The following is a 25,422-nucleotide window of genomic DNA, read 5'->3' as shown; positions in this document are numbered from 1 at the left end:
AACCAAGTTTGTCCCGACAGCTCTGTTACTATTGTCTTCCGACGCACAGGAGCGCTCAGCCGCGCGTTTTTGTTTCTGTCGTATCTCAGTGGGATTTATACTTATTCATTTATTTATTCTTATTTATTTTTTAAACTGTATCTCTCGCGTGGACAGTGTCGCACTGGAGAAGGAGGTACGTGGTGCAGCCGGACGCTGTTTTCACATTGCTTGTTGCGGGTTTGCAGTGGATGAGTGTGTGCGCGCTTTTCCCTGGGGACCCAGACCGCTGAGGTCGAGCCAAGGCAGCTGAAATGTTCATTCACGACGTGAAGCGACACTGGCGGGTTCCCAAAACTTTCGCATGTCGAGAAACACCCCCCCCCCCCCCCCCTTCCTCCTTCCTCTTCCTCTTCCTCTTCCTCCTTCTTTAAGCCACATGCTTCCCTCCTCGGATCCAGGGACATGTTGTTGTTGTTGTTGTTGTTGTTGTTGTTGTTGTCGTCGTCGTCGTCTCTGCGAGCAAAGGGGGTGAAACCCACAACCACAGGATCCATTCCACATCGGTGCCAGACCCGTGCAACCTTCCCTGGGTCTCCGGGGACATCCGATAAGGACACGGGCTGATAAAGGCCGGTGGGAATAATGGACGCACTTGCTTCTAAGAGAATCCGTTTCACTTTGCCCCGGGTCGGTCCCTCCACTCAGACGTTTGTCGTGGTTGGTTTTTACGCACACACGCATGCTCTGTGTTTGTGTGTGTCTGCGCATTACAGGCTCCAACCTGACATGCTTTCTTCGTCTTTTTTTTTTAACAGTTTAGTCTGAAGCTGCAGGATAATTCAATGTTTTTTTTTTCGTTTCGGGCAAAACACTGATTTCACGTGGAAAGGAGGGAGTGGTATCTCAGGAATGCAGAAAAAAAGGGGGAAGAGAAAACGCGCCGAAGCGTCTTTTTTTTGTGTGTGTAAATCCTTAAATGCCTTTCATAGCACAGCGAGGCATGGAGGCACGACACTGCAGGGCTAAGAAAAAAACATCTTAAAAATGCTTAAAACAAAGTTTGGGACGGTGCTCGAATATCGCAGGAAGGCCACAGGAGAGCTGCAAAGGGATGGAGGAATCCATACCCTTTAATAAATACCACTGAAAGTCCCACTTAAGACGAGGTGTTGAGGGATTATCAGCAAAGATCAACATCACTCCAAAGTAAAGTTACTCATTGTGCACATTGCCCCCAGTAGAGTTTTATTATATAGCATTAGAGCTGCCACAATAGGTCCTTTAATCAGTGGAGGATTAAGAATTAATTATTCTAATTATCAAATCCCTTTTTTGGCAGTTTTTAAGCGGAAAAAAAGTGAAACTTTCTCCACTTCCAGCATCTCAAATGTAAGAATTTGATGCTTTGTTTTTGTTTATACGCTAATCTGCCATCTGACAAGCAATCTGATGGCATCCGGCATTTTTCATTATTATATCAACGCTTAATCAGATTCTCTTGAGTTGCAGCTCTGGTACCAATTTCCGCTACTTTATAGTATAAGGCTGGGCAATATGGATATTATAGGTATGGTCATTATCTTTAACGGTTTATGGGTCTACTATTCCCCAACATTTTTTTGAAGGTTTGGATGTAGTGTGGCTGTTCTCTTATCCTCTGAATAAAACATCTCAAGGTTGTGTAAATTTACAGCATTTAGAAATAATAGTAGGCTACAGTAAATGTACCAACTGATCACCCTCTGTAGTTAAGTACCAAATTATATGGCTCCTTCAAGGAAACCTCCAGGGAGATTATATGGAAATCAGCACAAAATGGAAAATACTCCAAGAAAGGGTCAAGTACCTCAAAATTACTTGAGAATGTACTTTATCTTCGCCCCCAGCCACAGGATACCAAAAACACATAAATCTAAATAAACAATCTAAATGAAGCAAAAACTGTAGTCTTGTACGAAAGTGAAGTTTTCGTAGAGACGCTCGTGTGGAGACAACAGTAAACAAACACTGACGCACACTTTTTGTGTCAAAAACCTTTACTTGTACTTTGAAAACTGTGAGATCGCGGAATAGTTTTGAGGCTCAATGACGTGACGTGCATGAAGTCATAATCCAGTTTCTGTATGAAAACGCTTCACTTTAAACTCAGCGGCCTGCCCTCTGTCCCGCAGGCAGCCGAGCATGGAGACGCCACTGGACGTTCTGTCAAGAGCAGCATCCTTCGTCCACGCCACTGAAGAAGAAGAGAGTAAGTTTTTCTCACAATGCTTTTTCTCTCCGCGCTGTCAAAGGGTGCATTGTGGATAAAAACGATCTGTATGATTAGCGCCGCGCTGCATATCGATGAAGTGCAACATTATGTTCAGCCGTAAGCCCCGGCCCTGTTCGACCCTGACATCAGACAATAGGCGTCTTTGTGCCGGGCGAGCTCGCAGTTGTAGATACACAGGCAAATAAGACCAACTGCACTCAACTGCCACCAGCACTGTTTTTTAACCAGCTGTTTGCTTGTGTTAACCTGCTTTCAGTGGAATCAGGGTGGGGTGTGTTTCTCTCTCTGCTGTTTTCTTGTCTCCGTCTCTATTCTTTTCTTCAACTCACTGTCTCTAACTTTCTGTCTTTCTCCCCGTCTTGTTGACCACCGCCCATCTTCCCCATCTTTTTCAATTCCTTTTCAGTCTCCCTACCCCATGTCTTACCTTTCCTGCTCCGTCTTCTACTATTGTCTCTTTTTTTACTCTCCTAATCATGTCTAAGGAGTTCTGGGTTTGCTGCTGCTGCTGCTGCTGCAAAAAGAATTCCTCCCAAGATTAAGGAGAAATGGCCAATCCTTCTCAGCAGGTCTCTGTGCAGCCAGCAGGCTCCAGAGCTGGGTGAAACCTACAAGGACACTTGACATTCAGTGGATCCCACTGATAATTGATGTGCACTGTTTAAAGGGGGTAGTTAAGTTATGTTTCTGTTATTCTCTACATCTGCTTTGCAGATCAGGTTCCGGGCATCTAATAATCACTCTCTCCTGCTTTGCAGCACTTCGACTTAATCCGCTGCCGTATAGAGAGAAAAAGCAAGTCATGGTAAACGGGGGAAATTAGTTTTCGTTTTTTGTTGTTGTTTTGTTTACATTGTGGAGGTATTTCAGATTGAATTCTTAAAAATGATGCCAAACGATGTGCTGAAATCCATTAAGAGATTTGAATTTCGTGAAAGGGCAAGCTTGCCGTTGTCCATTTCGCAATGAGGAAATAAACCCTAAGACGATTTCTTCAAGCTCCTCAAAGTTGCATAATGTATGATAAACTTGGATGATACTACTACTATGTATTTAGGAAAATGTTTTGTCAGATAATCATTTGTGTGCTCATTGTTGCATCCTGAGACTGGGAATATTCAGAAAGAGTTTCAGCTGCAACATCTCTCGTGCCACCAGCTCGTTCCCACAACGCTTCAGCCCAAATGAGCTGAATATCTACTTCCTTGCACTTGTGAGTGAAATGGCATGGGAGCCCTGCGCTCCGCCTCCTCCTCCGCTCCCCTGCGGTGTTTTTGTTTTTTTCCTCGGCGCTGATGTCACTTTTTGTTGTGGGTCATGCATGGCCTCTTTGTCCAAAGACAATTCACTCAACCCGTTTCCACAATAGCGCAGGAGGAATTGTTGAACCAGTGAGCCAGCCAGCCAGCCAGCCTCCTCGGCTACTCAACCAACCAGCCAGTCTGCCCAACTAGCTGCGCGTCGTCGTGTCAGCAACCAGACCAACAGGCAGCTCCGGCACTAACCTCTGCCTGCTTGTTTGCGTTTGTGACAAACCTTTCTAATGAGTGTGCAGCACTTGACACCGGAGCAGGGAGAGGCTCGGGCCTGCCCTCGCAACAGTGTCAGTGGGGCTTTGTCAGGGTCACGACATTTTAAACTGAAAATGAGAAGCATTGTTCCAAATTTTTTTTTTTTCAAACCCTCAACCCCTGCGGATAGCTCATCTCTGTGGGAAATTAATTTCTCACAAAAGCACACAAATGCTACCTTGAGGGGAATTGGAGTTACAGCACATGAATAGCGTATTGGTCCGATGTCATGCTGCTTGGCTCTAACATGGAAAAAAATGTACGGCAGTCCTAAAATAGAATTGGTGTCCCAGATCAATTAAGGCTTTTTACAAGCGGGCTGGCAGGAAAAGTTCCCGGAAATATGTCTGGAGCATCATTTGCGGACACTTGCGTTCTGGCAGCGGCAGCCAAACAACAAAAAAGGCCGCTTGGGGAATCTGAAGTCATCTCCAACGCTTGTGGTGCAAAAAATGATGAAAGCTTCTTCGTGCATGTGAACACTTTGAATACTACACTTAATGTGATGTGAACGCAAACGAAGAAAACACACTTTCTCTCACACCCAGCGAACTCCGTGTCAGTGGACCTTCCCCGTCTTAATTCAAACAGTCCTGACCTTTAATGTAGAGTAGTCATGCAATTACTTAAAAAAAAGTATTGAAGTAATCTGAGCCTTTACGCTTATTAGTGAATGTGGAGAAATGCTTGATACTTGCCGTCACCCCTCCATAGCAGTTTTGATGGCCACTTGGAATCATGCGGGGTGCTCCCCCCTTCCTGGAAGCGAACCTGCATCTGAGATTAACCTTAGACAACGTGGCCTGCCCTGCAGACTCTGCTGCGAGGACAAAATCCAAATATTTCTGTTTGCATGGATGTTGGATCAGCCAGTCATTCTGAAGAGGGCCTGGCGGTTTGGTGCCCTGCACGGCCCTTTTGTTTCTGACAGGAACCACAACAAAAGAAGAACCGGTGCCAAGAGAAGGTGGTTGACGGAGATCTGTACGGTGCCCTCTGCTCTAGTTCTGTACGCTGCAATGCTGCTTGTTTGTTTAGAGAGAATGCACACAATCACAGACACACACACACACACAGAATCCCCCTTCTGATTGTTTTAGTTTCCATGGTTTGTTCAAACACAGACCGTCTTTTCCCAGCTCTTTTTTAAGGGGTTTGGTCCAAAGGAAGCGGTCCGTTAAAACAGACCCTTCTACGCTGTGAATACTGTGATTCATGCACTGAATAAGTGCAGGTGATTGAAGATAACACTCTTTACAATCACCATAGAGGTGATTTATTATCAGTTATGAGCATCCTGAGTTTTCACTTCAGTATTGGATTGTGTGATTTTGACAGTTGTTCCTGTTATTTTTGCCGTCTCCTGTGTGTGTGTGTGTGTGTGTGTGTGTGTATATATATGTATATATATGTATATATATATATATATATATCCAAAGAGGATGCAGCCGGCCTGGCTGAGAGAGGGACCGGGCTGCATTGTGGTGTGGACGGGCAGAAAAGGAGGTGTTTCGGAAACGATGACGTAGTCACCTGCTTTCGCTTCCTGATTTGGTTCTTATCAGTCACGACTCGACTACCAGCGGTGAAGCCAAAAACGCTGTAAACACGTACTTTTTCTTACTATTTCCAACTTGGTCCAAGAAAATAAATCCCTGCTCTTACTTGTCGCCATTGTTGTTTCTGGTTCAGAGTGTTCTCTGTCACTAAGCAACCGACTGCCGAGGAAATAATCTGCTTCCTGTTTGCACCAGCATTAATATGCCAACGTACTTGAATGGTCACAATCACATGCTATGTAATTTTAGCTGTTTAAGCACGGACAGGGATTAATACTGATGTGGAACCAAAATCAAAATCAGACTAAGAATGAATTTTGACTGCTCCTGGCAAAGCACCCACAGTGCTGACGCATGCACAGAGGGAATATGATGCCATTGACAGACAACCAAGAGTGTAACCTTTATTTAAGTACGGATGTCTCTAGAAACAAGTGCACAGCTCAGAAAAATGTGTAACATAGGTCGAGGCTTTTTCTCTCTCGATATTTTAATGTTGAAAATTACAATATTATACCTTTTCGAAGCGCCGGGCTGTAGTCCTCTCGGCGAGTGAGCAGTCGAGGCTCGTCAGAGCTTGTTGGTGCCTGATGGTGTTTACTCAGATCAACACTGAAAGTGAAATGGGAGACCTTACATCATGGAACTTTGACTAATTCTTACTGGAGGCCAGCAGGATTCTAGGTGGGAGGTAATTTGATCAAGAATGAATGCCTGCGGCTGGGGTGGGTTCGGTTGTGTGTGTGTGTGCATGCATGCGTGTTCTTCAGCAAGGAAATGATTTGCCCACCAGTCTGTCCAGGTCTCTTTTATAGATGTTTTAACATTAAGAGAAGTGAATATGAATATGAAAAGCTGGTGGGGTCGAAGTCACGGCCTCCCAATCACTTCCCCTCCACCATCAGTCGCTCTTGTTTGTCCCACTCCCATCATTCTCTCCCCCCCACATACACTTCCCTCTGCGGTTTTACCTACTTGCCTGTTGACCGGTGCACACACAAACACATGCACACAGGCACTTGCATCATCAACACTGCATTGTGAGCGTTGTGGTTCAGTGGGCGGCCATCAGGGGGTAGGGGCCGACGTGGTCACAGGGTCAAACGTCAAGTGTCGAAAGGGTCACTGTGCCGAGTCACAGGGTTAAATACAATTAACCCGTGTTTTTCTCTGCAGTCAGCATTTCTCTTTTACATAATGTTTTATTGTTGTTGTTTTAATTTGTATCTATTTATTAATTTTCTTCCACATGGAGATTAACATACCAGTAATCATTGTGATTTTTTCACAGTATTTCTTTCTCAACAAGGCTTTTTTTTCCAACTTGTTTCTTTTCTAAAATAGTGTGTAGTTACATGGGAAAATATATGGTGATTCCATTTATGTTAAGATATAAATATATATATATTTTTTTTCCCCTCCAAATCTTAACTCCAATGGGACCATCGTCACTGCAGAATCCTCTGTTGGTCCGGGGAGGGAGTGGAAACACTTGTTGTCACCATCTGCTTCCGCCAGTGGCAAGTTTTCCTCAGGAGGGCATAAAGATTACAGAATACATATCACTTGTCATACACCTCAATGACATACACACCTTTTTAGCTATATTACCTTGCATAGGTGGAGATTCTCAACCTCACAGTTTTCTGAGCCAGAGTCTAAAAGTCAAAGCAACTGCTCTTCATGTTGGCATTCAGAGTCAAACTGAAAGACGTTGAAGTATCCGACATTTCGCTCTCAGTAAATGCCACGCTCGCTGGTCCCGTACCACCTTTGCAGTTTCAGTGAGGGAACTCTCTCGGAGCTGTGCTGACCACACATACTTTGCATTCCTCTCTTTTTGATAGCACTCGCCATAGTTACTCAGAATTAAATGAAAAGGGAATTGCACTGCCTCTCAAAGAGAAAAGGTTAGTCTTATGGCTGAGACATACACCCCCCCCCCCCTTTTCAGTGGAGTCAGTGGATTTGTTTAAGATTGAAGAAGAATGGGTGGGTGGTACAGTACATCATAAGACCTGATAGTTTGTGAATGTACTCCTCTCAGAAAGTACGTCTTGTATTTGTAGCCTCGGCATCCAGTGATAAGGTTGTGTTGACGACATCTGAGCTCACCGAGGCTGTATTCCAGGCACAGATGCAGAACTTGAGTGGCGGTGGCACAGAGCCTGCTGTTCCGTGTCGGAGCAGTCTTGGCCAATAAATGATAAGCCGCCGGAGTCAGTTTGCTCCCAGCTAATTGTTAGCAGGGCAAGAATGTTGTCATCGGTCCCACTGGTCATTGGAAGTGGCGATCATTTTTCATGAGCAGAAATCAAACCTGCTTGCGATATATTGGCCAGGACATTGACCAACCTCCATATGAAACTTAGATGAAGTATTTTGACTATATGCCGCCCCCCCCCCCCCCCCCCCGAATTTTAGTGAATTTGACATGAAAGTCTGAAACCTGCCGCTCAGAAAAGATTTGCATCTGCCAATCCTTTTTGACTTGTGTTCCAGTCAGTTGCCTTCTTATTCAAAACATATTTGATATCCAAATTTTGCCATGCAGCCACGCTCTGCCTTGAACGCTCATTTAGTTTATTCTGTAAGCAAGTTTTGGCAGAAAAGCAGGGGGTGAGGATTGGGGGGGCGGAAAAAGATTTGAAGGTAAGAGGAGGCTCAGGATGGATAAGACTGCCGAGGCCTGTTATTGCATTTCAAGAAAAGAGCTTTGTTGAAGGTCCAACAGGGCAAGAAGTGCAGACAACAAGAGGAGAAATGTCAAACAGGAGTAAAAACCTGAGTAAATACACAGCAGGTCAGTTTGATAGAAGAGTGTGACCGTTTGCTCAAGTGGAGAAAAGAAAAGCGGCACGGAGGAGGGCGAGTAGGTCGCACATGGCTCAAATTTCTTGGCTGTAATAGAAAACTTTACACTGGCTCATCGAGTTTCTGTCACTGCAGATTATGTAACATTACTGAGAAATCATGATTGTTGATAATTGTACATAGATGATCTGGTTCCTGTTCAGCTGCACCTCTATGTGACATTAGATTCTTCCAAGAATTAAACTGAGAACATTTTTAAGAAATACATGTCTTGAATGTTTTTTGTCACTGAGGGCGACTGTACACGGATCCTGGATTGGGACTTTAACGCAACATAGAAATATGATGTCATTACATCAAAATGTATATGAACGGGTTTCTGTCGGATGGAGCTACATATTTATCAGTAAAGGTCACTGATACCGACCCAACTGTCACAACATTAATATCAAGTGGTCGTCCTGTGGCATGTAAATCAGGCATGTACCTGCAATGTCTGAGGTGGGATTTCAACCAGTGATCTTTGTCCAAATGTTGCTTTCTATGTCTCCTCTTATAAACTGTTAAATAACTTATGAATTTAAAAAAATAAACTTTGAAATATATGTTTTATATTACATATTAAAATGTCAATATATGTCAATATATCATATTTAGGAATAAGTTTAGAGTCTTTTAGTTTGACTTTTGGAGTTCCTGTTCCGCCTACCATAGGGAAGTAAAGGCAAAATTTTATGACCAGGATGTGCACTGGGTCATTTATTATATTCCAGGCTCTGCAGAAGTACTGTAAGCTGGAGATGTCTTCCAGAGAAGGCAAAGAGCAGCCGATTTGTTTTCCTGCCGTTTTATTGTATTAGGTTATGTATTGTATAATAATAATAATAATATAATAATACATTTTCGATGAAAACTCACAATAGAAATAATTTTGTCCCGCCAAAAAGCAACAGTATTACTGTTAATTAAAGTCAATTAAAATCAATAACGTATCTGATGTCTGCCATTATGCCATCTGCAAAATCTTCATTGATGAAGAAGTATTTCTCTTTAGAAGTATTATAATACTAATATTTTCTTTATATTGGGTTGAAATTGAACATAGCCACAGAAATCTGTGAGAAAGATGTGAGAGGAACGCGAACAGCAGGTGGGAAAATGTTAGAATAGGCTTGTTGCCACACAATCGCCTGTTGTTATCATTGTTTTAGTGTAGTAACCTGATATTTCCTTCTCTGTGATCGAGTGCTGAGGATATTGTCATCCAAACACTCCCAGAAACCTGACATTGCATGTAATCAAACCTTTTACAGCCCCGGGGGTTTGTGCAGAAGTCACAGTCAACCCTGATACCAAGAGCTGACACGACGACATTTTTCAAAGAGGATAAACGTTGTCAATCTATTATTTCACTGTGTAAACGCAGCCAGTAATGGTTCGGCGGTATTTCAACAGACGGTGCCATAAAGGTAATCGGGGACTTGACCTTTGATCTCGGCCAGGGTCAGAGTTGTTCTGCCAGACTGGTATGTTAAGATCGTGATGCTACTCAAGTTTAAGGCCAAAGTTCTTCGTCTGCAAAGATCTTTTTACCTTTTTACCCATCATCCTATGGTCTTTTTTGTTCCGCCAGTGTTTGTGGCACAACACTGGAGTGTGTTAATAAAGCATTAGGATGAATCACCACCGAGCCGGTGCCAGGTTGTTATCCAGACACACCCACTCCCCGGAGAAGCCCAGACCTGTTCAGAAAGAGACACACGACACCACAGGAGATTAAGTCGGCCTGGCAGTTCCTTGTCCTGATAGATTAGACAAATAAATAAACAGGCATGCGGGAAGCAAGAGGAGGGCCGGCGGGAGCAAAGCAAGACAGGTGGGTTCCTCTGGATGAAAGATGGGTGCCTGGGCGGGTGTACTTGTGGATCATTTACTCATGTCAGTTAGAAAGTACATGAAAGTAATTACTGATCATAATTCAACCCCCGATTACCAGCGTCCAACTTTAAGCACAATTCATTCTGTAAGGATGGAGGTTTTATAAACCAGCTCATGTCAGGTAATTAAGGTTCGGTGGGGAGGCGATGGTTGCTTTTACACGGAAGTTTGCGTTTCATCATGTGGATAATTATGTTTTCCTAACACAGCCTTCCCTATTCCAATCGCTCATATCACTATTGGTCATCAGCCCTCACAGTTAGCTCTTTACTATGACACTTCTAATTCCTGAGTCATGCTGAAGAAAGCAAACCAGGGAAAACAGTGGGGGAGAATGTGCTAAGTTGTGTGTAAGAACGTGACCTTATGGAAGGAAGAGGTGGAATTTCACCAACTTGTTGTGTAACCATTAATCTCCTTAGTATTCCACCAGGCCATAACAAAGACACCGTGTCAGAGAGCTTGTTTGTCTTTTTGTGAGCAAACTTCTAAGTCAGGTATTTTTGTGTTGACTGCAAGACAAATGTGTACGTTTAAGTGAAAGCAGCCACCACCGGTTATACGCTATAGTTTGATGTACAGCACTGCCAAAACAAAGCCTTGATTCATTATTAAATAGGACATGACAAGACATTACATGAACATTTTAAAATGGGTTGTATGATGAATTTTATTACTATGTAGAGTGGATGCGGGCAGATGACTATACCGATATTAGGGAGTAAAGAAATTCTGATACCGATGTATGATTCCTAAGATGTCATTATCAAACCCTTATGACAAATAAATCAAGGTTATATATTTCACAGTTTAACCATAAACTTTAAATAACTAATAGAAATAAAACCAAATATATAGAAGCAGTTTTCATATCTGAGCATATTGGCAAAAATAAATGCTGACACATGTCTGTGAAAGGCATTTTATTTATTAATTAATAAATAAATAAATGAAAGAGTTTCTCTCTATAGGAGGCAAAAGGGAAGGTTATCACGTAGAGCTTCAACAGTTAAGCGATTCATCGACTATATACTAATGAAATTTGTAATGTTTTGGAATTTAATCACCTTTTACCACGGCCGAGACCCGTCTTTGATTTTTTTTTAATTTCATGCACCACTTTTTGAGTAATCCTGCTAACAATCAAACAAACAAACAAACAAACAGACACACAAACAGACACACCACACCAAGTATAGGAGTATAACACATTGATTTTAATTCCTATGAAAAATAATTTAGATTGCTATGTTTCGTCTAAATAAGGCAGAAATATATTGTTTAAATATTGTATAATATATATATATATATTGTTTCTTCTTTCCACCTCTGGCTGTAATTATAAGCACTTTTTTATTCTCACGTGAGAAAATCCATTAAATCCATAAACTCTAGGCAGACGGGTCTGAAGGCCATAAGGGGGCACTAGTGTATATTTCATCCTCCCGTGATATGACTGAGTTCCACCAGAAAATGTGTCAAAATGTTATAAAGTGGCAGACGAAATTATGTACATACATGGATTGATTTTTCCACTAGTTGATCTGCCATAAAACTGTGCTTTTTTCCCCCTCCAGTAGTTTATGAGACTGAACAATCTAGAGCTTCACAAAGGTGTCAACAAATAAATGTTTACTTCCTGGAACAACCTCGCTGTAGGCTTTCATGCAATTGCTGTACTTAATACTATATATAAGATGAAAAATAGTCAGTAAAGTTTGGTTTCAGGCCTCTGTCCCGTTTAGATGCTCGTGTGTGTGTTTAGTTTAGGCCTGTGTGGTAACATGCTGCACCGGCTGTAGTAGCTCCGCAGTGGCACTGAATGGACCCTCTGTCTGAACTCGGCCTCGTTGTATGTGGAACTGGAAACAATGGGCGTCCAATGAGACAAGAAGCATGTTCCTCAGTTCTGAGCCGTCGAGGAGGGGGGAGGAAGGGGAGAAGCCTTTGTGTTTGTGTATGTGTGTGTACAAGAAAGAAGGGGGGAGGTGTGTTGAATGATGTGTGTTTGTGGAGCAGGGTAAAGTGGGTACACGTTTTTTGTATGTAATGTTTTTGTGGTTTTTTTTGTAGTTGCTGCTTGTGTATGGGCATGAGAGAGAGGGTAAGAGAACGGTGGGTAAAGTCCTCTGTATAATTAGCATGTTAATCCAGTTTGGAGCGGCGGTGAGACGTTTTGAGAGGCCTGTTTAGAAAGACAGAGGTCAGTGAAGCAGCCGCGACTTCAGGGCTGAAACAAGGGCCCGGGCAGTCTGCTGGTAAATGTAAAATCTACGGCGGTTTGAACCTGTGTGTGGAGCGCAGGATAGGAAAGTAAATCCACCTGCCTGAAAGCTCGATCGCTTCCTTTAAGGCTCGCGGAACGTTTGAGTACAAGGCTGGAAAGAGGCTACAAAATGAGGCTTTGTTCACTTGTTGCGTTAAAAAAAATGCTTAATTTCCTTTCATCGCGTCGCTCATTTCCGGGGCTGTGTGTTTGCGGGTTACGTTTCAGGAGGAAAATGCGCACATGGCAAATGTGCGTCTCTGTGTGTAAGCTCACACTCTAAAGCGCAGCCACACCCTGCTCATTATGTTCCCAGTCAAATACCCCGAGGAAGTCGCTCTCGTCTTCTCTGTCCACACAAACCACGTAATGTGATGACAGCCACAGCCCCATTCTATTCATCTACAATGACTATACTTATTTTTACTCTTTTCATCCCATTTGCCTCCTGCTGCTTTTCCTCCCCTCCACACCAGCCCCCTTAAAAAAAAAACAAAAAAAAAACTGAGGACAAATCCTGGCTCTAGCCCTTCCCAGGCACCAGGGGGCAGAAGAGAACCACTGTTAGGGTTGAGGAGACCTCAGTGGGACTTGGATAACTTTTTATATCCATCAAAACCAACAAGGCAAAACTTGTCTTTCCTGCTGTTTGTTTCACATCAGGCAGCATTTCCTCACATTGCATTAAGAATGTACACACCACCTTCTTGAAGAAATAAAAACGGTCTAAAATGTATTTATAGTATAGGCCATGGGGGCTGCATTATCAACTAATGTGATGATTGTTTTGTTTTTAATCATTTGGTCAATGAAAAGGAAAGTTTTCCAAGAAGACCTGACCTTTAATATTTTTTCTCTGCTCCTTTTCCTGGTCTTTTTAAAATTTTTCTAATCTCCCTATATTATTCCCAAAACTGGCTCATCAAGCTTTGCAGCCACCGTGCTCTCACCATAACGCCCTGTGGTAAGGTTTTAGCAAACCTTAACCTATTTTACGGCGCCCTCCGTATAACATTTACTGGGACTCAACGTATAATGTCCCAGTATACGTTCTGGGACTGTCTTGGTCGTGATTTAAGATACTTTGAAAGTTTTTGAATTGTGCTTTTTTTTTTTTTTTTTTTTACTTTGAATTTGTTCCTTTTCAACTCTGTCTCTTTAAATGTCTCTGCACAGGACCTTGACTCATCTACCTCTGTGTATTAAAACGTGTTTTATAAATAAAACTGCCTTTGCATTGACTTTGGCACAACTGCAGCCCCGGGGGATGTGATACTTCTTTTTCTTTTCTTTTCTTTTTTTTTTAATGTATCGTACGCTTCCTGGAGGATATACCTCCCCCCCCCCCTCCCTCCCACCCTTCCTCTGGACGTGTTTGGAGAGGCTGCGCTTGTGCGTAAAACATCCCTGATATTTGAGGCGCTCCAGGGATTTGGCGAGCATGCGCAGTGCGCGCCTCCCCGCGGCAGCAGCGGCAGCAGAGGAAACCGCTGGTGCCGCGCAGGATCATACCAAGCACCGCCTGCGTGTCAGTGCAGTCGACTTACAGCTGGCTGTGAGGACAACTGACGCGACCTTTTTTTAAATTTCTCCTCTTTATCACCGCGATACTTTCCTTTAGAATAATAATAACAAAAAGTGTCCTAAACTGCCTTTGAATAAGTTGGGTGGGAAAACAAGTTAAAGTTGGAGGCTGGGCCTTGAGCTTTTTGACCGTCGCTTGAGCGGAGAAGGGAAGAAGAAGAAGAAGAAGAAAAAAAGCTGGTCTTTTTTGAATTGTTTTTTTTTTTCATATTAAAACTCGATAAATGCTACTAACGAAAATGGACCTGTTGAACTACCAGTACCTGGACAAGATGAACAACAACATCGGCATCCTCTGCTACGAAGGTAGAACAAAAAAAAGAAAGTTTGTTTGTTTGTTGGCGAGTTTTCTTTTTTACGGTTGTTTTTAAAAGCCCGTGAAGTGGCCGCTGCCGCTAGCGTCGTCCCAAGTTTTCACTCGAGTTACTTTTGCTTATCTTTCCACAAACCTGGTAGAGAAAACCAAACTTAAGTTTTTAATAACCACATGTAAGTCCAACAGTTGACGCTTTTAACCGGGTTACAACTTCTTCAACCCGTTTGAACTCGCTGATTTCCCCCCACTGAGTTGACGCTACAGCCCTTAGCATCGTTAGCTTCTCTTCTCCTAGCTCTCCTAGGACTGGAGGTGCGTTCGTCAGCGTCGTTTTTTTCTGTGTTTATTGAGAGGTTCCCCCTTGGGCCAACGATCGAGATCAAATGGCCTAAAATAATGTAAGGATTTCATGGCTTCGTTGTGTTACCAGTGGCTCAGTTGTGTTTCTGGTGTGTCTCTCTCTCTACTCTCTGTTGTTCGTATCAGCTCTGCGATGTCTGTGATTAAATGTCTGCTGCTGCTGCTAGTCCAATCAAAAGTCCTGACAGGCTCCAGGACTGACAGACTGTGTTGTGTTGTGAAGTGACTTTAAGTTGTATGAGAAAATCTGTCTTTGTGTGTGTGTGGTAGCAGCAGCAGCAGCAGCAGCAGCCTAGGATTTTGTTATGTCATAAACACACACACACAATTCATTCAACACACACATTTATGGGAAATGTGCAATTGTGGACAATGTACAATCATCACTTGCAATAACCGCCCGTCTAAATCCTATCTGCACTATTATGCCCAGTCAACTGAGACATTTTTATTTATATACTTCTATTTATATAATTTTATACATTTTCTTTTTTCTTACCTGCTGTTCTTTTAAAGTGACGTATGCTTGCTATGCAAATGCACCAGTGGGAAAAGTTTTGCACATTTCGTTGTACAGTTACACATGTGCAATGACAATAACACATGGTTATCCTATTCGATTAACAGGCAGAGCAGGAGTTTCCATATCTTTGCTGAAGTATATCTTTTGGAGTAGTGTGACTCCTCTCTCGTCTCCTGGTGGTTCTCACATTTCAGCCATTATATTGTCATCCAGACCCTAAATGCAAATTCCTCCGCGGTGTGTGTGCACCTCAGTCAACATCGGCTCAACATGTCTTGTTTGTTTTTATGAGAAGAATCCTGCACATGGCCTGTTAGGGGAAGAAAAAAAAAATGGTGGTATTGCAAATATCTCCATCTGAGGTCGACGTATACTAAAAGCCAAAAGCAGCTGAATGACAAAGGGGCATTTTCTCTCTGATGAAGTTAAACCACGTCGCCAGTTTTGCGAGGAAAAGTTGGAGAGTATCGTTTGTCAGGAGCGGGCTGAAGCAGAATAGATGCAACTCCAAAATTATGAACACTGAGATGTGTCACTTGTGTTGAAGACGGACTCAAGTGAAACTACGTTTGTCTGTGGCTGAACATGTCCATGGTGTATTTTTCCTTTGTCTGTTTACAATGCCTTCTGGAGGGAAAAGTTGTTGTTTTGCTGTAATTCCTGTTTGGCAAACAGCAGGCGAGATTCTTGCTCCTTTTGAGACATGTCACTGTTCCAGACTTTTGCCCAGCAGCTTGGGAAAGCTCGGTGACAAGTTTGCCTCAAGCTCACGCTCTTCCGTGCGGTGATAGTGGCCGATAAAAGACTGCCCGCCTGCCACTGGTCTGGGAGAGAAGCCAATCAACAGGGGGGTGGTGGTGGTGTAGGTGGAGAGGTGGGGGTCTGTGTCTCTGCGTCTCTGCACAGCTTCACCTTTCTCGGGTTTCATCCCGTCTATCTCCAGTGGAGAAAATTACAGGAGGGAGAAGGGGTGGGGGTGCATTTTAATGGTATTTTTTAAAATACTTTTACAGGAGTTGGGTTGGAGATGACACAGTCTCCATTGTTGCATTTGTGTTCATGCAATGACTCCATGCACAACTAACATGAATTCAGATGGGCAAGAAGACCGTGACAGTGATTGCATTTAGCCACACAACTGACATAGATACAGAGGAGTCTTGTATTTAGTGTGTCTCCTGCTGGAACACATTAAAACCATTTCAAGGACTACTGATATTTGAATTAACTAAACTACGTAACAGGTTATCGAGTGCAATGACAGAATAGAGTCTGCAGACACACGGCGCATTACAGCAGCATGGCAACATGTTTTTACAAGAGTAGGTAACGCCGAACGCTTCAGTTGACATCACTCACGACGAGCTATTGCCAAGTTAGCAAGTCCTCACATCAGGCACTGAGCTAATAGTCGACTTGCCTCCTTCAGCAGTGATTTCCTTCATCCTGCATTATCTGTTGCTAAACTTTGGTTGACAGTGTTCGCTTGGTAATCATCAATTAGCCCATCTATTTGTTTTGCGTGTGTGTGTGTGTATGTTTTGTGTTTTAGCTGACTGGGCTAAAACTTGACTCCATGTGCCTCCGTGATAAGACAACAGAGATTATAATAACAGGGAAAAGGGCCAATCTGTAAAAAAAGAGTGAAAGAAAAGCCCTTCGTGTTCAAACGCGTCGAGGCAATGAGGGCCTGAGGGAGCTTTGTGATATTGTGGGCATGCTGATTTGTTATTGTGTACATGAGCACTTGTGTTCAAATAGGATCCCTGTTAATCACACACACATACATGGTTATATATATATATACTGATACACGGCCGTGAGAGATTTATTTCTATTCTTAAGCTCTCACACTTCTGTCGTCATCGTTTATAAGCAGCCAGTTATCTCATACACACAATAGTTAAGTGTGTAATTATGTTTTTTTTATATACCACATTCACAAATGCACATGGTGCATTTAAATAACCATAGTGGCCAAGTAATAGTTGGATTATATTGTTTGGATAAAAAAATACACAAAGTTTGGCATCAGTGCACCGATCTTGACATGAAGGAAAACAAAGCGACAAGCAGAATCAGACTTTGAGTGTTCATACGCTATTATGAATCAAATCATTGATAGTAAATCTCGGTGTCTCAGTGGCATTATATTAACTGATTCTGACCCTGAATGTTTTGCTGATAGGAGAAATAAGTGACGTTCACCTACAGTATCTTTTCTTTCTTATCCGCCTTGCCCCTGTTACTCTCTCTGTCTGTATCCCTGAGGTTGTAGTAGAAAAGTCATGCAGCGTTTTCAAAATAGTTATTAAATGGAGTCAAAAAAAGTCAACATGTATCTCCTCCAGCAGCAGAGGATCAAATGATTAAAGAAACATGGTTATAATAACAACTCATGAATGAAGTTCATTGATTTGCTCATAACACCAGTATTTTGGGGGGGAAATTATTGTTTGTGGCAGTTGGTTTACTCTCACACGCACTATTTGACTTCCCTGCAGTTATTTTATCGCTCTGTGTCTCTCTCTCTCTCTCTCTCTCTCTCTCTCTCTCTCTCTCTCTGTGTCAATATGTTCAACGGCCTCTCTTTTTCACAATCTCCCTTCTTTCCCTCTGTAAAGCTACTATCAGTAGCAGGCCTGGCAGTGAGGGGCGCAGGGGAATGCTGACTGTCCTTTTTTTTTTTTTTTGCTGCTGAGCAGGACAAAATAAACAAGATCGAAAAACCTTCTCAAAACCGTGCACCTCTGTCGGCCTCTCTCCCCTTTTGTCTGTCAGTTTTGCTCTTCTCCTTTCCGTTCTCTGTCAGAGATCAAACCGATCTAACATCCGGAGATCTCGCATCGCATAACACTGACAAGAACCTCCGTGGAAGAGGTTTTTATGAGCAAACCTTTATAGACTTAAAAAAAAAGGAAAAGGAAAAGAAAAACAAATAAAGGAAACCCAGAGAAAACCAAGTTCTGGCTACTGAGAAACCAGGCCAAAAATAATAATTTTGCCGCTTTGCAGAGAGAGAAGGGGGCATTCTCTCATCTTTTTCTTTCTTTTTTTTAGTATGCGAAGGGAGGGAATGAAAGAAAAAGAAGGGGGAAATGGAGAGATAGATATGTTCACCTCCATTTGTAATCCAATCTCATCCTGACTCCGAGCTGTTTGAAGTTCTGTCAAGACAAATAGGCTTTGATCATGTGAACCTAACGAACTGAGAGAGCGGGGAGGAGAGTGATGCAGCACTTCTGCTCATTGTCGGCAGGTATAACAAGGACAAAAAAATAATACACAGAATCAGAATATCGCAGGCTTGTTCGTGTACTACATAATAATGGTAAATAGACCCCACATCCCTCGAAACCGCTGTACTTTAAATCATCATTTAATGTATAAACTGCAGTACATTTTACTCATGTGTATTGGAGCCTGTCGTCTCGTCGGTGATCATGTGAGCACTTCACCGTCCTTCCATGTTCCCGTCCCTCTCTCTTGATCTGAGGCAACAATTGCACAAATTGCCTTGGTCCTTTCCAGTCACTGTCATTCCGTCCTGCCCATCTCTGCACCGTAATGTGCCTGCTAGTGCGTCTCATCACGTTTGGTCGCATTATATTTAGCAAATTCTGCGTTCATTTTAGTATCTAACTGAATGTAATGTTCAGTTGCGCAGCGGGTCACAACAATGTCTGAATGCAAACAGGTCAAATGTCTCAAATGTCTGCAGGGCACACGTTCACAGATTCGCTCCCTTGTCGAGCTCCTGCGCCTCTGATAAGCGGTTGGGTGTCCTGGATCCTGATTGGACAGTGTGCTATCACAGTCGCCCTTCTTTTACTGCCATCCCACTGTCCTGCCAAAAACAATGATGTCACCCTTGTTGCCATGGCACACAGTAGGGCAGGCAAGAACATGCCAGAGAGAGACAGGGCAGGAACCGCCGCTGTGTTTAGGAAGCCACGCTGAAACTAAACATACATGGAGAACTCTGGTTGAATAGGGCTCACATTTTATTACATTACAAACCCTTTTTTTCTCTGTGTGTGCGCGTATGTGCCCTCTGAATGACTTAATTATATAATTGTGTTCAGATCAGTTTAAACTGTTTTTTACCCAGATTTTATAACCTCACGCATTCAAAAGCTGTTGTTTCCTCCTGTAGACGAACACCGTTCACTGAGTTCACTAAGATTAATGCCACTCAGAAAATGTTTGCAGTACACGAGCACTATGAGTATTATGCTGCTAATAATATTCCAAGTCCGATATTCTTACAGATTGTAAGAATATTTTTAGAATATCTCAAGTATGACATGAAAACATTTTAAATAATCAAACGACGCGTTTTATTTAAAATCTTCAGAATAAATAAAACCCAATTCATTGCTACTTTCTGCCATTGATATATGCATGATCGTCTGTCTATATTGTAAGTTATGTATTTACAAGCACAGCAAAAGAAGCACAAACCGATACTGTTTGAATGATCAAGCCAAATATGTGCTAAATATAATCAACACTGCAGTTTAATCTGGGTTTTTAATACGAAACAATTTGAAAAGAAGCAGGAGGAACTGGTTGGTGTTGCAGTGCAGGGAGTCGGTGTGTAGAGTAGGTATAGAGAAAGGCTGTGAGTGTGAATTTGCAATGGGAGTTTGAGTCTAACCTTAATGTTATGTTTGGGAAATGTCAGACAGATACATGAGGCCGAGGCAGTGGAAAGTCCCCGTGCTGAGACGGAGCCAGTGGTAGTTTTCCTGATTCGACTCTGTAGGTCTTCTGTACCAGAGACTGGAGGGAGGCAGAGAGTGTGTCAGACACACAGAGAGAGAGAAATAGTACACGCACACACACGCGCACACACAGAACCCATCCACAAGTATTTCTTCCAAAACATTCACAACCAGATACTCCTGCTAATGGCGGAGGTTTGTGCCTCTCTCAGCAAACCGTATGTCAACAACATCCAGGGTTTGAGCTGAAAACACAGCCCGTACAGTAAAATCACTGTCATGAAGTAGTTTTTGTGGTCTCACTGTTTAAAGAGGCAATAAAACAGTCACCTCTTCCTCGAAAAATACCATCATTTTAACTAATTACCATAATTTACATTTGCAACCTGTTGTAAGTGTATATGCACCAGAGTTGAAAGCAGCTTCACAACTGTCACTTCAGTCTCAATCATGTTTGAACTGTTCTTTTACAGTCTTGAATGAATATTAAAAACCTCTTCCCCCTTCCTCTTCTCCAACCCCAGGTGAAGCAGCTTTGAGGGGGGACCCCAGACTCCAGTCCTTGTCCCTATCCTCGTCCTCCTCGTCATCGTCCTCCTCTTCGTCATCGTCCTCCTCATCCTCCTCCATCTCGAGCCACAGGACGGGTCCTCCTCCCATCAGCCCCACCAAGAGGAAGCTGAATGGGGACCAGGGGGACAGCGACATGGACGAAAACGAGCACGTGGCCAAGATGAGCCGACTGTTCGCTGCACAGCTGTGAGTACATGCGCCGAGACTCACCGGGCACTCGCACACCTGTGAAAATCCATTATTGACACCTTGATGGAGTTATTCTCTGGATGAAAAAAAATTATGGATCTGCAATTTCCTTTCACTTGTCTTTCCCGTCTCAATTTCATACAAAAAATACCCACTGCAGCTTGTGAAGAAGCCACCGTGCTCCCTGGAAGAAACAGAAAACTGACTGTTTTCAAAAAAGTATTTTCCTTTTTTTAATTTTACTTGTGTATGCAAGTGTTTTTGTGGTGCCATGTGTTTTGCGGGCTCCTCGCTTGGCTATAAGCTGCACAAAGGCGCAGGCCTTCGCAGAAGTCCCAGTTTGGACTCCAGGGTGCTGCGCCAGGTTTAGCTGGCTCCGCAGTGTTCTCCTTATAGCCGCAGAGCTCTGGAAGCTTGGAAACAGGGGCTGCACAACAGAAAAATGACTCACATCGCCAACGTTCCCACATTCCCACTTCCAGAGATTCCAGAGATTCTGGAACGCGGATTGGTGGCGGAGGACTGCTCGGTCCTGGGGGGGGCAGTGGTGTCAGAGATCGATCCTTCTCTCGTTCTCTCTCTCTCTCTCTCTCTCTCTCGTTCTCTCGTTCTCTCACTTTGACTGAGTCAGTCATGGGACTCCAGCCACTGCTATTTATTGGCGAGACAAGTCAATGAGGTGTTAGGTTGAGAAGTTTTTCATGCATGCTTTTTTTTTTATGTCAACTCATTTCATCAAAGTTACCTGTTTGAAACAATATATGTTACAATAGATTAAGCCCTGCTGTCGAGCACAGTTACTGCCAGTGTATTTCTTTACAGAAGCTAAGCATGTGCAAACACGTAGAGCGATGCAAGGATGTACTTTTGTTTATGCTGGCACATGAACATCTGCACACGTGGAAACAAATGACTTGAGCAAAAAAACTGTTGTTGAATTGAAATCACTGTTGGAAGATTCTCCCGAGGGTCAGACACCACCTTTAGCCTTTAAAGCTGGTAAATAACAAAGTTGTATGTTCTTTTGCCCGTGCGACAGGGCCAGGAATCTACGCTTGTTAAATCAAGTTGTTCTAGAGGAACAAGGGGGAGAAGGGTCTTTGTTTCTTCGTCTTGTGACTCTCTGGGCTCACGTAACAAAGGATTAGCTTGTGCGTCGTGACATTTGTGCCGAGTCATCTGGTTTTCTATTATGTATATGTCAGTGGTGGGAGAACTAGCATTACGCACTACAGTCGAACTCCCACTTTACTCCGTTGCCTTGGTCGTTTTTCAATCTCTTGAGAGGGTTTTCACCGTGCTGTTAACTTCTGCGTACACTGATCCTCATTCTCGTGTGTCACAAGTTGCATTTAATTTAGTAAGTTGGTGTGCCAAAGTACAATGGGACTTATTGTCGTATTGGTGTTGCAGCCTTTAAGTTCTGTGAAAATAAAACTTATGCACCATTAAAAAAAAAAACGTCTGTGATGGTTTAGGCTTTTAAACCGCTCATTGTACCACAACCATTTGCTAGAAATAACCTGTGATAAGCTGAACCTTTGATTTAATCTTCATTCCAAGTATGACCTTGAAGTCAATTGACTCTCTGTGCTGTAGGATTCAGAGCTTTCTGTCTTATGAAGCCTCATCAGGACTTTTTTTTTTTCATTCTCCACCTCAGGGCCATCCTAACGGTGTCTTATTTTTAGTCTTTTAATTTTAGGTTTCTCTCAGGGCATTATTTTCCCTGGCAAAGATAACTGCTTAGTTACTTGTAAAACCTGCAGCCATTGGCAGCCTCTGAAATGTTTTCTCCGTGTTTCAACTGTTGTGGCTGTCCAATCCGAAGGACGGTGATACACTAAAAGGGAGGGGGCGTGATTGGATGCCTATACAGAAGAACTTCACAGTCGACAGAATTACAGCAAAAAAACGCATTCTTTCTTAACATGCATTCGTTTTCTGCTTTATTTACCTCTGCTGTCAATTGTGGGTAAAGCGATTGGGTGCGATTTGAAAATTGTGGACTTAGTTCTTAGGAACAAAGCTCGACAGCAAACCGAAAAAAGATGTCCTGCAACCCTGCACCACGCACGCACACGCTCGCACACACACAGCTCAGATATCCAGAGATGGTTATCTGACACCGTTCTAGCTGTTGGGTTTTGCTGGCTGCTTCCGTCTATGTAGCGTGTGTTTTGTCTGCACTGATTGCTCTGCTCACTGTGGACTGTTCCTGCATGTTTTGAAGGGTTTGTCTTCAGCCCCCCCCCCCCCCCTCCGATTAACTTGAATGACAGTTTTCACACATGCCCACTGTGTCTTCTGCTAAATAATGAGCGGTTTTGTTGAGTTGCGTCGTCGTTGTCGTCGGCTGCCCTTTGTCTGTTGAGTTGAGACATATTTTTCTGGTGAGTGTCGAAACAGACGGACACCTGACTCCTCAGGTGTTGGGCGGGGTCGTGAAGGTGGAAGCTCGGGCTACCTTCTGTTGTCCAATCCCAACAAGTTCGCGTCAGGGGGAGGAGCAACTGTATTGAGAGAGAAAACTATCAACCTACTGAAACGAATGCAATATTTTATATGGGACAGTATGAACTGGCAAGATAAATTAATGGATTTAGTATATTTTAGAATGTGGATATGTTTTTTCATCAGTCTTATTTGACTGATGTGTTTTGCTGATGTGTGGATGTGATGTGTACGTCTGTCTGCACTGAGTCGGCATGTGTTTGTGCAAGTATGCACATGTGTCGTTGTGTGTGCCGTCCATACATGCGTGTGGGCTTGCCCATCTGTGATCATCGGTGTGTGTGCGCGTGTGTGGTGAGTGCGCTCCTTGTCAGGCAGCAGGGTCTAAGTTCTCATTTTTTTCCTGAGGAGTAGGAGGAGTCTTGAACAAAGAAGCCTTATCCTGTCCACTGGAGCCTGCGGGCTGGAAGCTTGCTGCTGCCTGCTCGCCTGCCTGCCACTCTGCAGCTGTACACCCGCGAGTATAAAAGTCCTCTCGCTCAGCTGTTTCTTCCCTCCTTAAAAAATAAGAGCCAGAGAGCAAGGTTTTGCATGGGCCTTTAATTGGGGGAATTTAAAGCTCAAAATTAGGAATTTATTACAATTATTGTGATTCTACACGTGAAACAACATCGATGTGCGAGTTTTGTTCACTTCTTGTAACACAAGAGGTTGTGTTACACACTTACCACACAATGAGTCATATTTCCATGAAGAATGCATTCAGGAGCATCATTGCTATAAACTCCATGGGTTGGTTTTAAGGATGACTACTTGAGGTCAGTGGGCCACGGGCCAGGTCTTCTACCTGTTGGTTAAATAAAGTTCTGTTGTGATAAATGTGTGTTTTTCTGTCATCTTGCAAAGTCTCAAGTGTATAATGCATGTTGATATTTGGCGCTATACAAATACAATTGAATTGAATAAAGTTGAATAAACTACTGTTACAATAGTTAAAGTACAGTTGTGATGAATGCAAATGCAGTATTGTCAGAAAGCACAACCGTTACGTGTTTGTTCACTGTGAGTCGCCGTTTTAACAAAAAGGGCTGCTCGCCACATCGCCTGCGGATTCTAACAGGCTAACCAGCTAGCTCCAGGACTAACCATTACGTGCTAGATTTTGTTATACTACCTCAGCGGAAATGATAAATTAGATGTCAACTCTGGAATAAGAGTAGTTATTTTAAAACCGTTAAAAAATCAATTACAATATACAAATACAATACAATAAGTTTATTACATGTTTTTTTTGTCCCACCCCTAGTGATCATTTGTCCTTGTTCTTGGTCATGATATTTAGCTCAATAATCAGGCATGATTATTCGGTTGCCATGATTGCCATTTCTTTTCACGTGATAATTTGAATTTGGAAGAAACAAACGGCCACATGTGAAATGATTCAGAGGTTTGAAATGAAGCTGTGCGCTCTTTAGTTGTCTAATCTTCCTCTGACCCTCATGCTGTGCACAGAGGACCGAAAACCAAAATCCACGATTGTCAGTTTACTGCAGTAAAAACTGGAGCAAAAAGAAACTGCAGCTGCTTTTTCACTGGGAACTTCATCAGTGAGTTGTTCTCATGGAAGTTTCTCTAGAGGCCAAACGGGGAGAAAATCTCTCTGCTCTCTCTCTCTCTCTCTTGTGCGTCCATGAGCTGGGCCAAGGCTGGTGAAGTCATTGTTACCCTGTTGACTATTTATGTAGTGTGTGAGCATGTGAGAAAAGGAGGGAGAGCATGTTTTTTTTTCTCCTCTGTGTGCGCGCGTCCGTGTGTTTTCTTTGCCTTCTTGTTGTGGTTATTCCCATATCCGATCCGTCCCAGCTTTGATAACAAAGGATTTTCTTCAGTTCTCTTCCTCTGCAGTCATTTAACTGGCAAGTGTGTGTGTGTGTGTGTGTGTGTGTGTGTGTGTGTGTGTGTGTGTGTGTGTGTGTGTGTGTGTGTGTGTGTGTGTGTGTGTGTGTGTGTGTGTGTGTGTGTGTGTGTGTGTGTGTGTGTGTGTGTGTGTGTGTGTGTGTGTGTGTGTGTGTGTGTGTGTGTGTGTGTGTGTGCGCGCACTCGATTTCGATCAGCATTTCTGCATGAGTGAAAATGTGAAAGATTTAAAACAGCTGTGTCAAGATCTGTTTGGAAATCATGTGGAAAGTCTCTCTTACATGCTTCAGGCCTGATACGAGATCTAACGTGGCATTTTCATTGGTTTTCATGTTAAAATTGTACAACTGCGTGTTGTACATTAAGGGATATTACTT

General features: G+C 43.0%; 1 protein-coding gene across 5 annotated transcripts in view; it reads left to right on the top strand.

Annotated features, from left to right (window-relative positions):
• Window positions 1-25,422, top strand: part of vgll4b (vestigial-like family member 4b) — a 36,888-nt gene continuing 11,466 nt past the window's right edge. Inside the window, exons 1-3 of one of the 5 annotated variants that reach the window (XM_035631352.2) lie at window positions 1-175; window positions 2,154-2,230; window positions 20,437-20,671. In XM_035631352.2, coding sequence (XP_035487245.1) covers window positions 2,164-2,230; window positions 20,437-20,671 — 302 coding nt within the window. In that variant the 5' untranslated portion in view covers window positions 1-175; window positions 2,154-2,163. Of the gene's footprint in view, window positions 176-514; window positions 616-651; window positions 670-2,153; window positions 2,231-13,889; window positions 14,293-19,834; window positions 19,950-20,436; window positions 20,672-25,422 lie in introns of those variants that run through there. The other 4 variants (XM_047332689.1, XM_035631354.2, XM_035631351.2 and 1 more) reach the window with 4 other exon arrangements.

The sequence above is a fragment of the Scophthalmus maximus genome, chromosome 6, assembly GCF_022379125.1.
Source record: "Scophthalmus maximus strain ysfricsl-2021 chromosome 6, ASM2237912v1, whole genome shotgun sequence".
Lineage (NCBI taxonomy): Eukaryota > Metazoa > Chordata > Actinopteri > Pleuronectiformes > Scophthalmidae > Scophthalmus > Scophthalmus maximus.
Note: the sequence above shows the minus strand (reverse complement) of the source record. Positions and strands in the feature narration are given on the sequence as shown.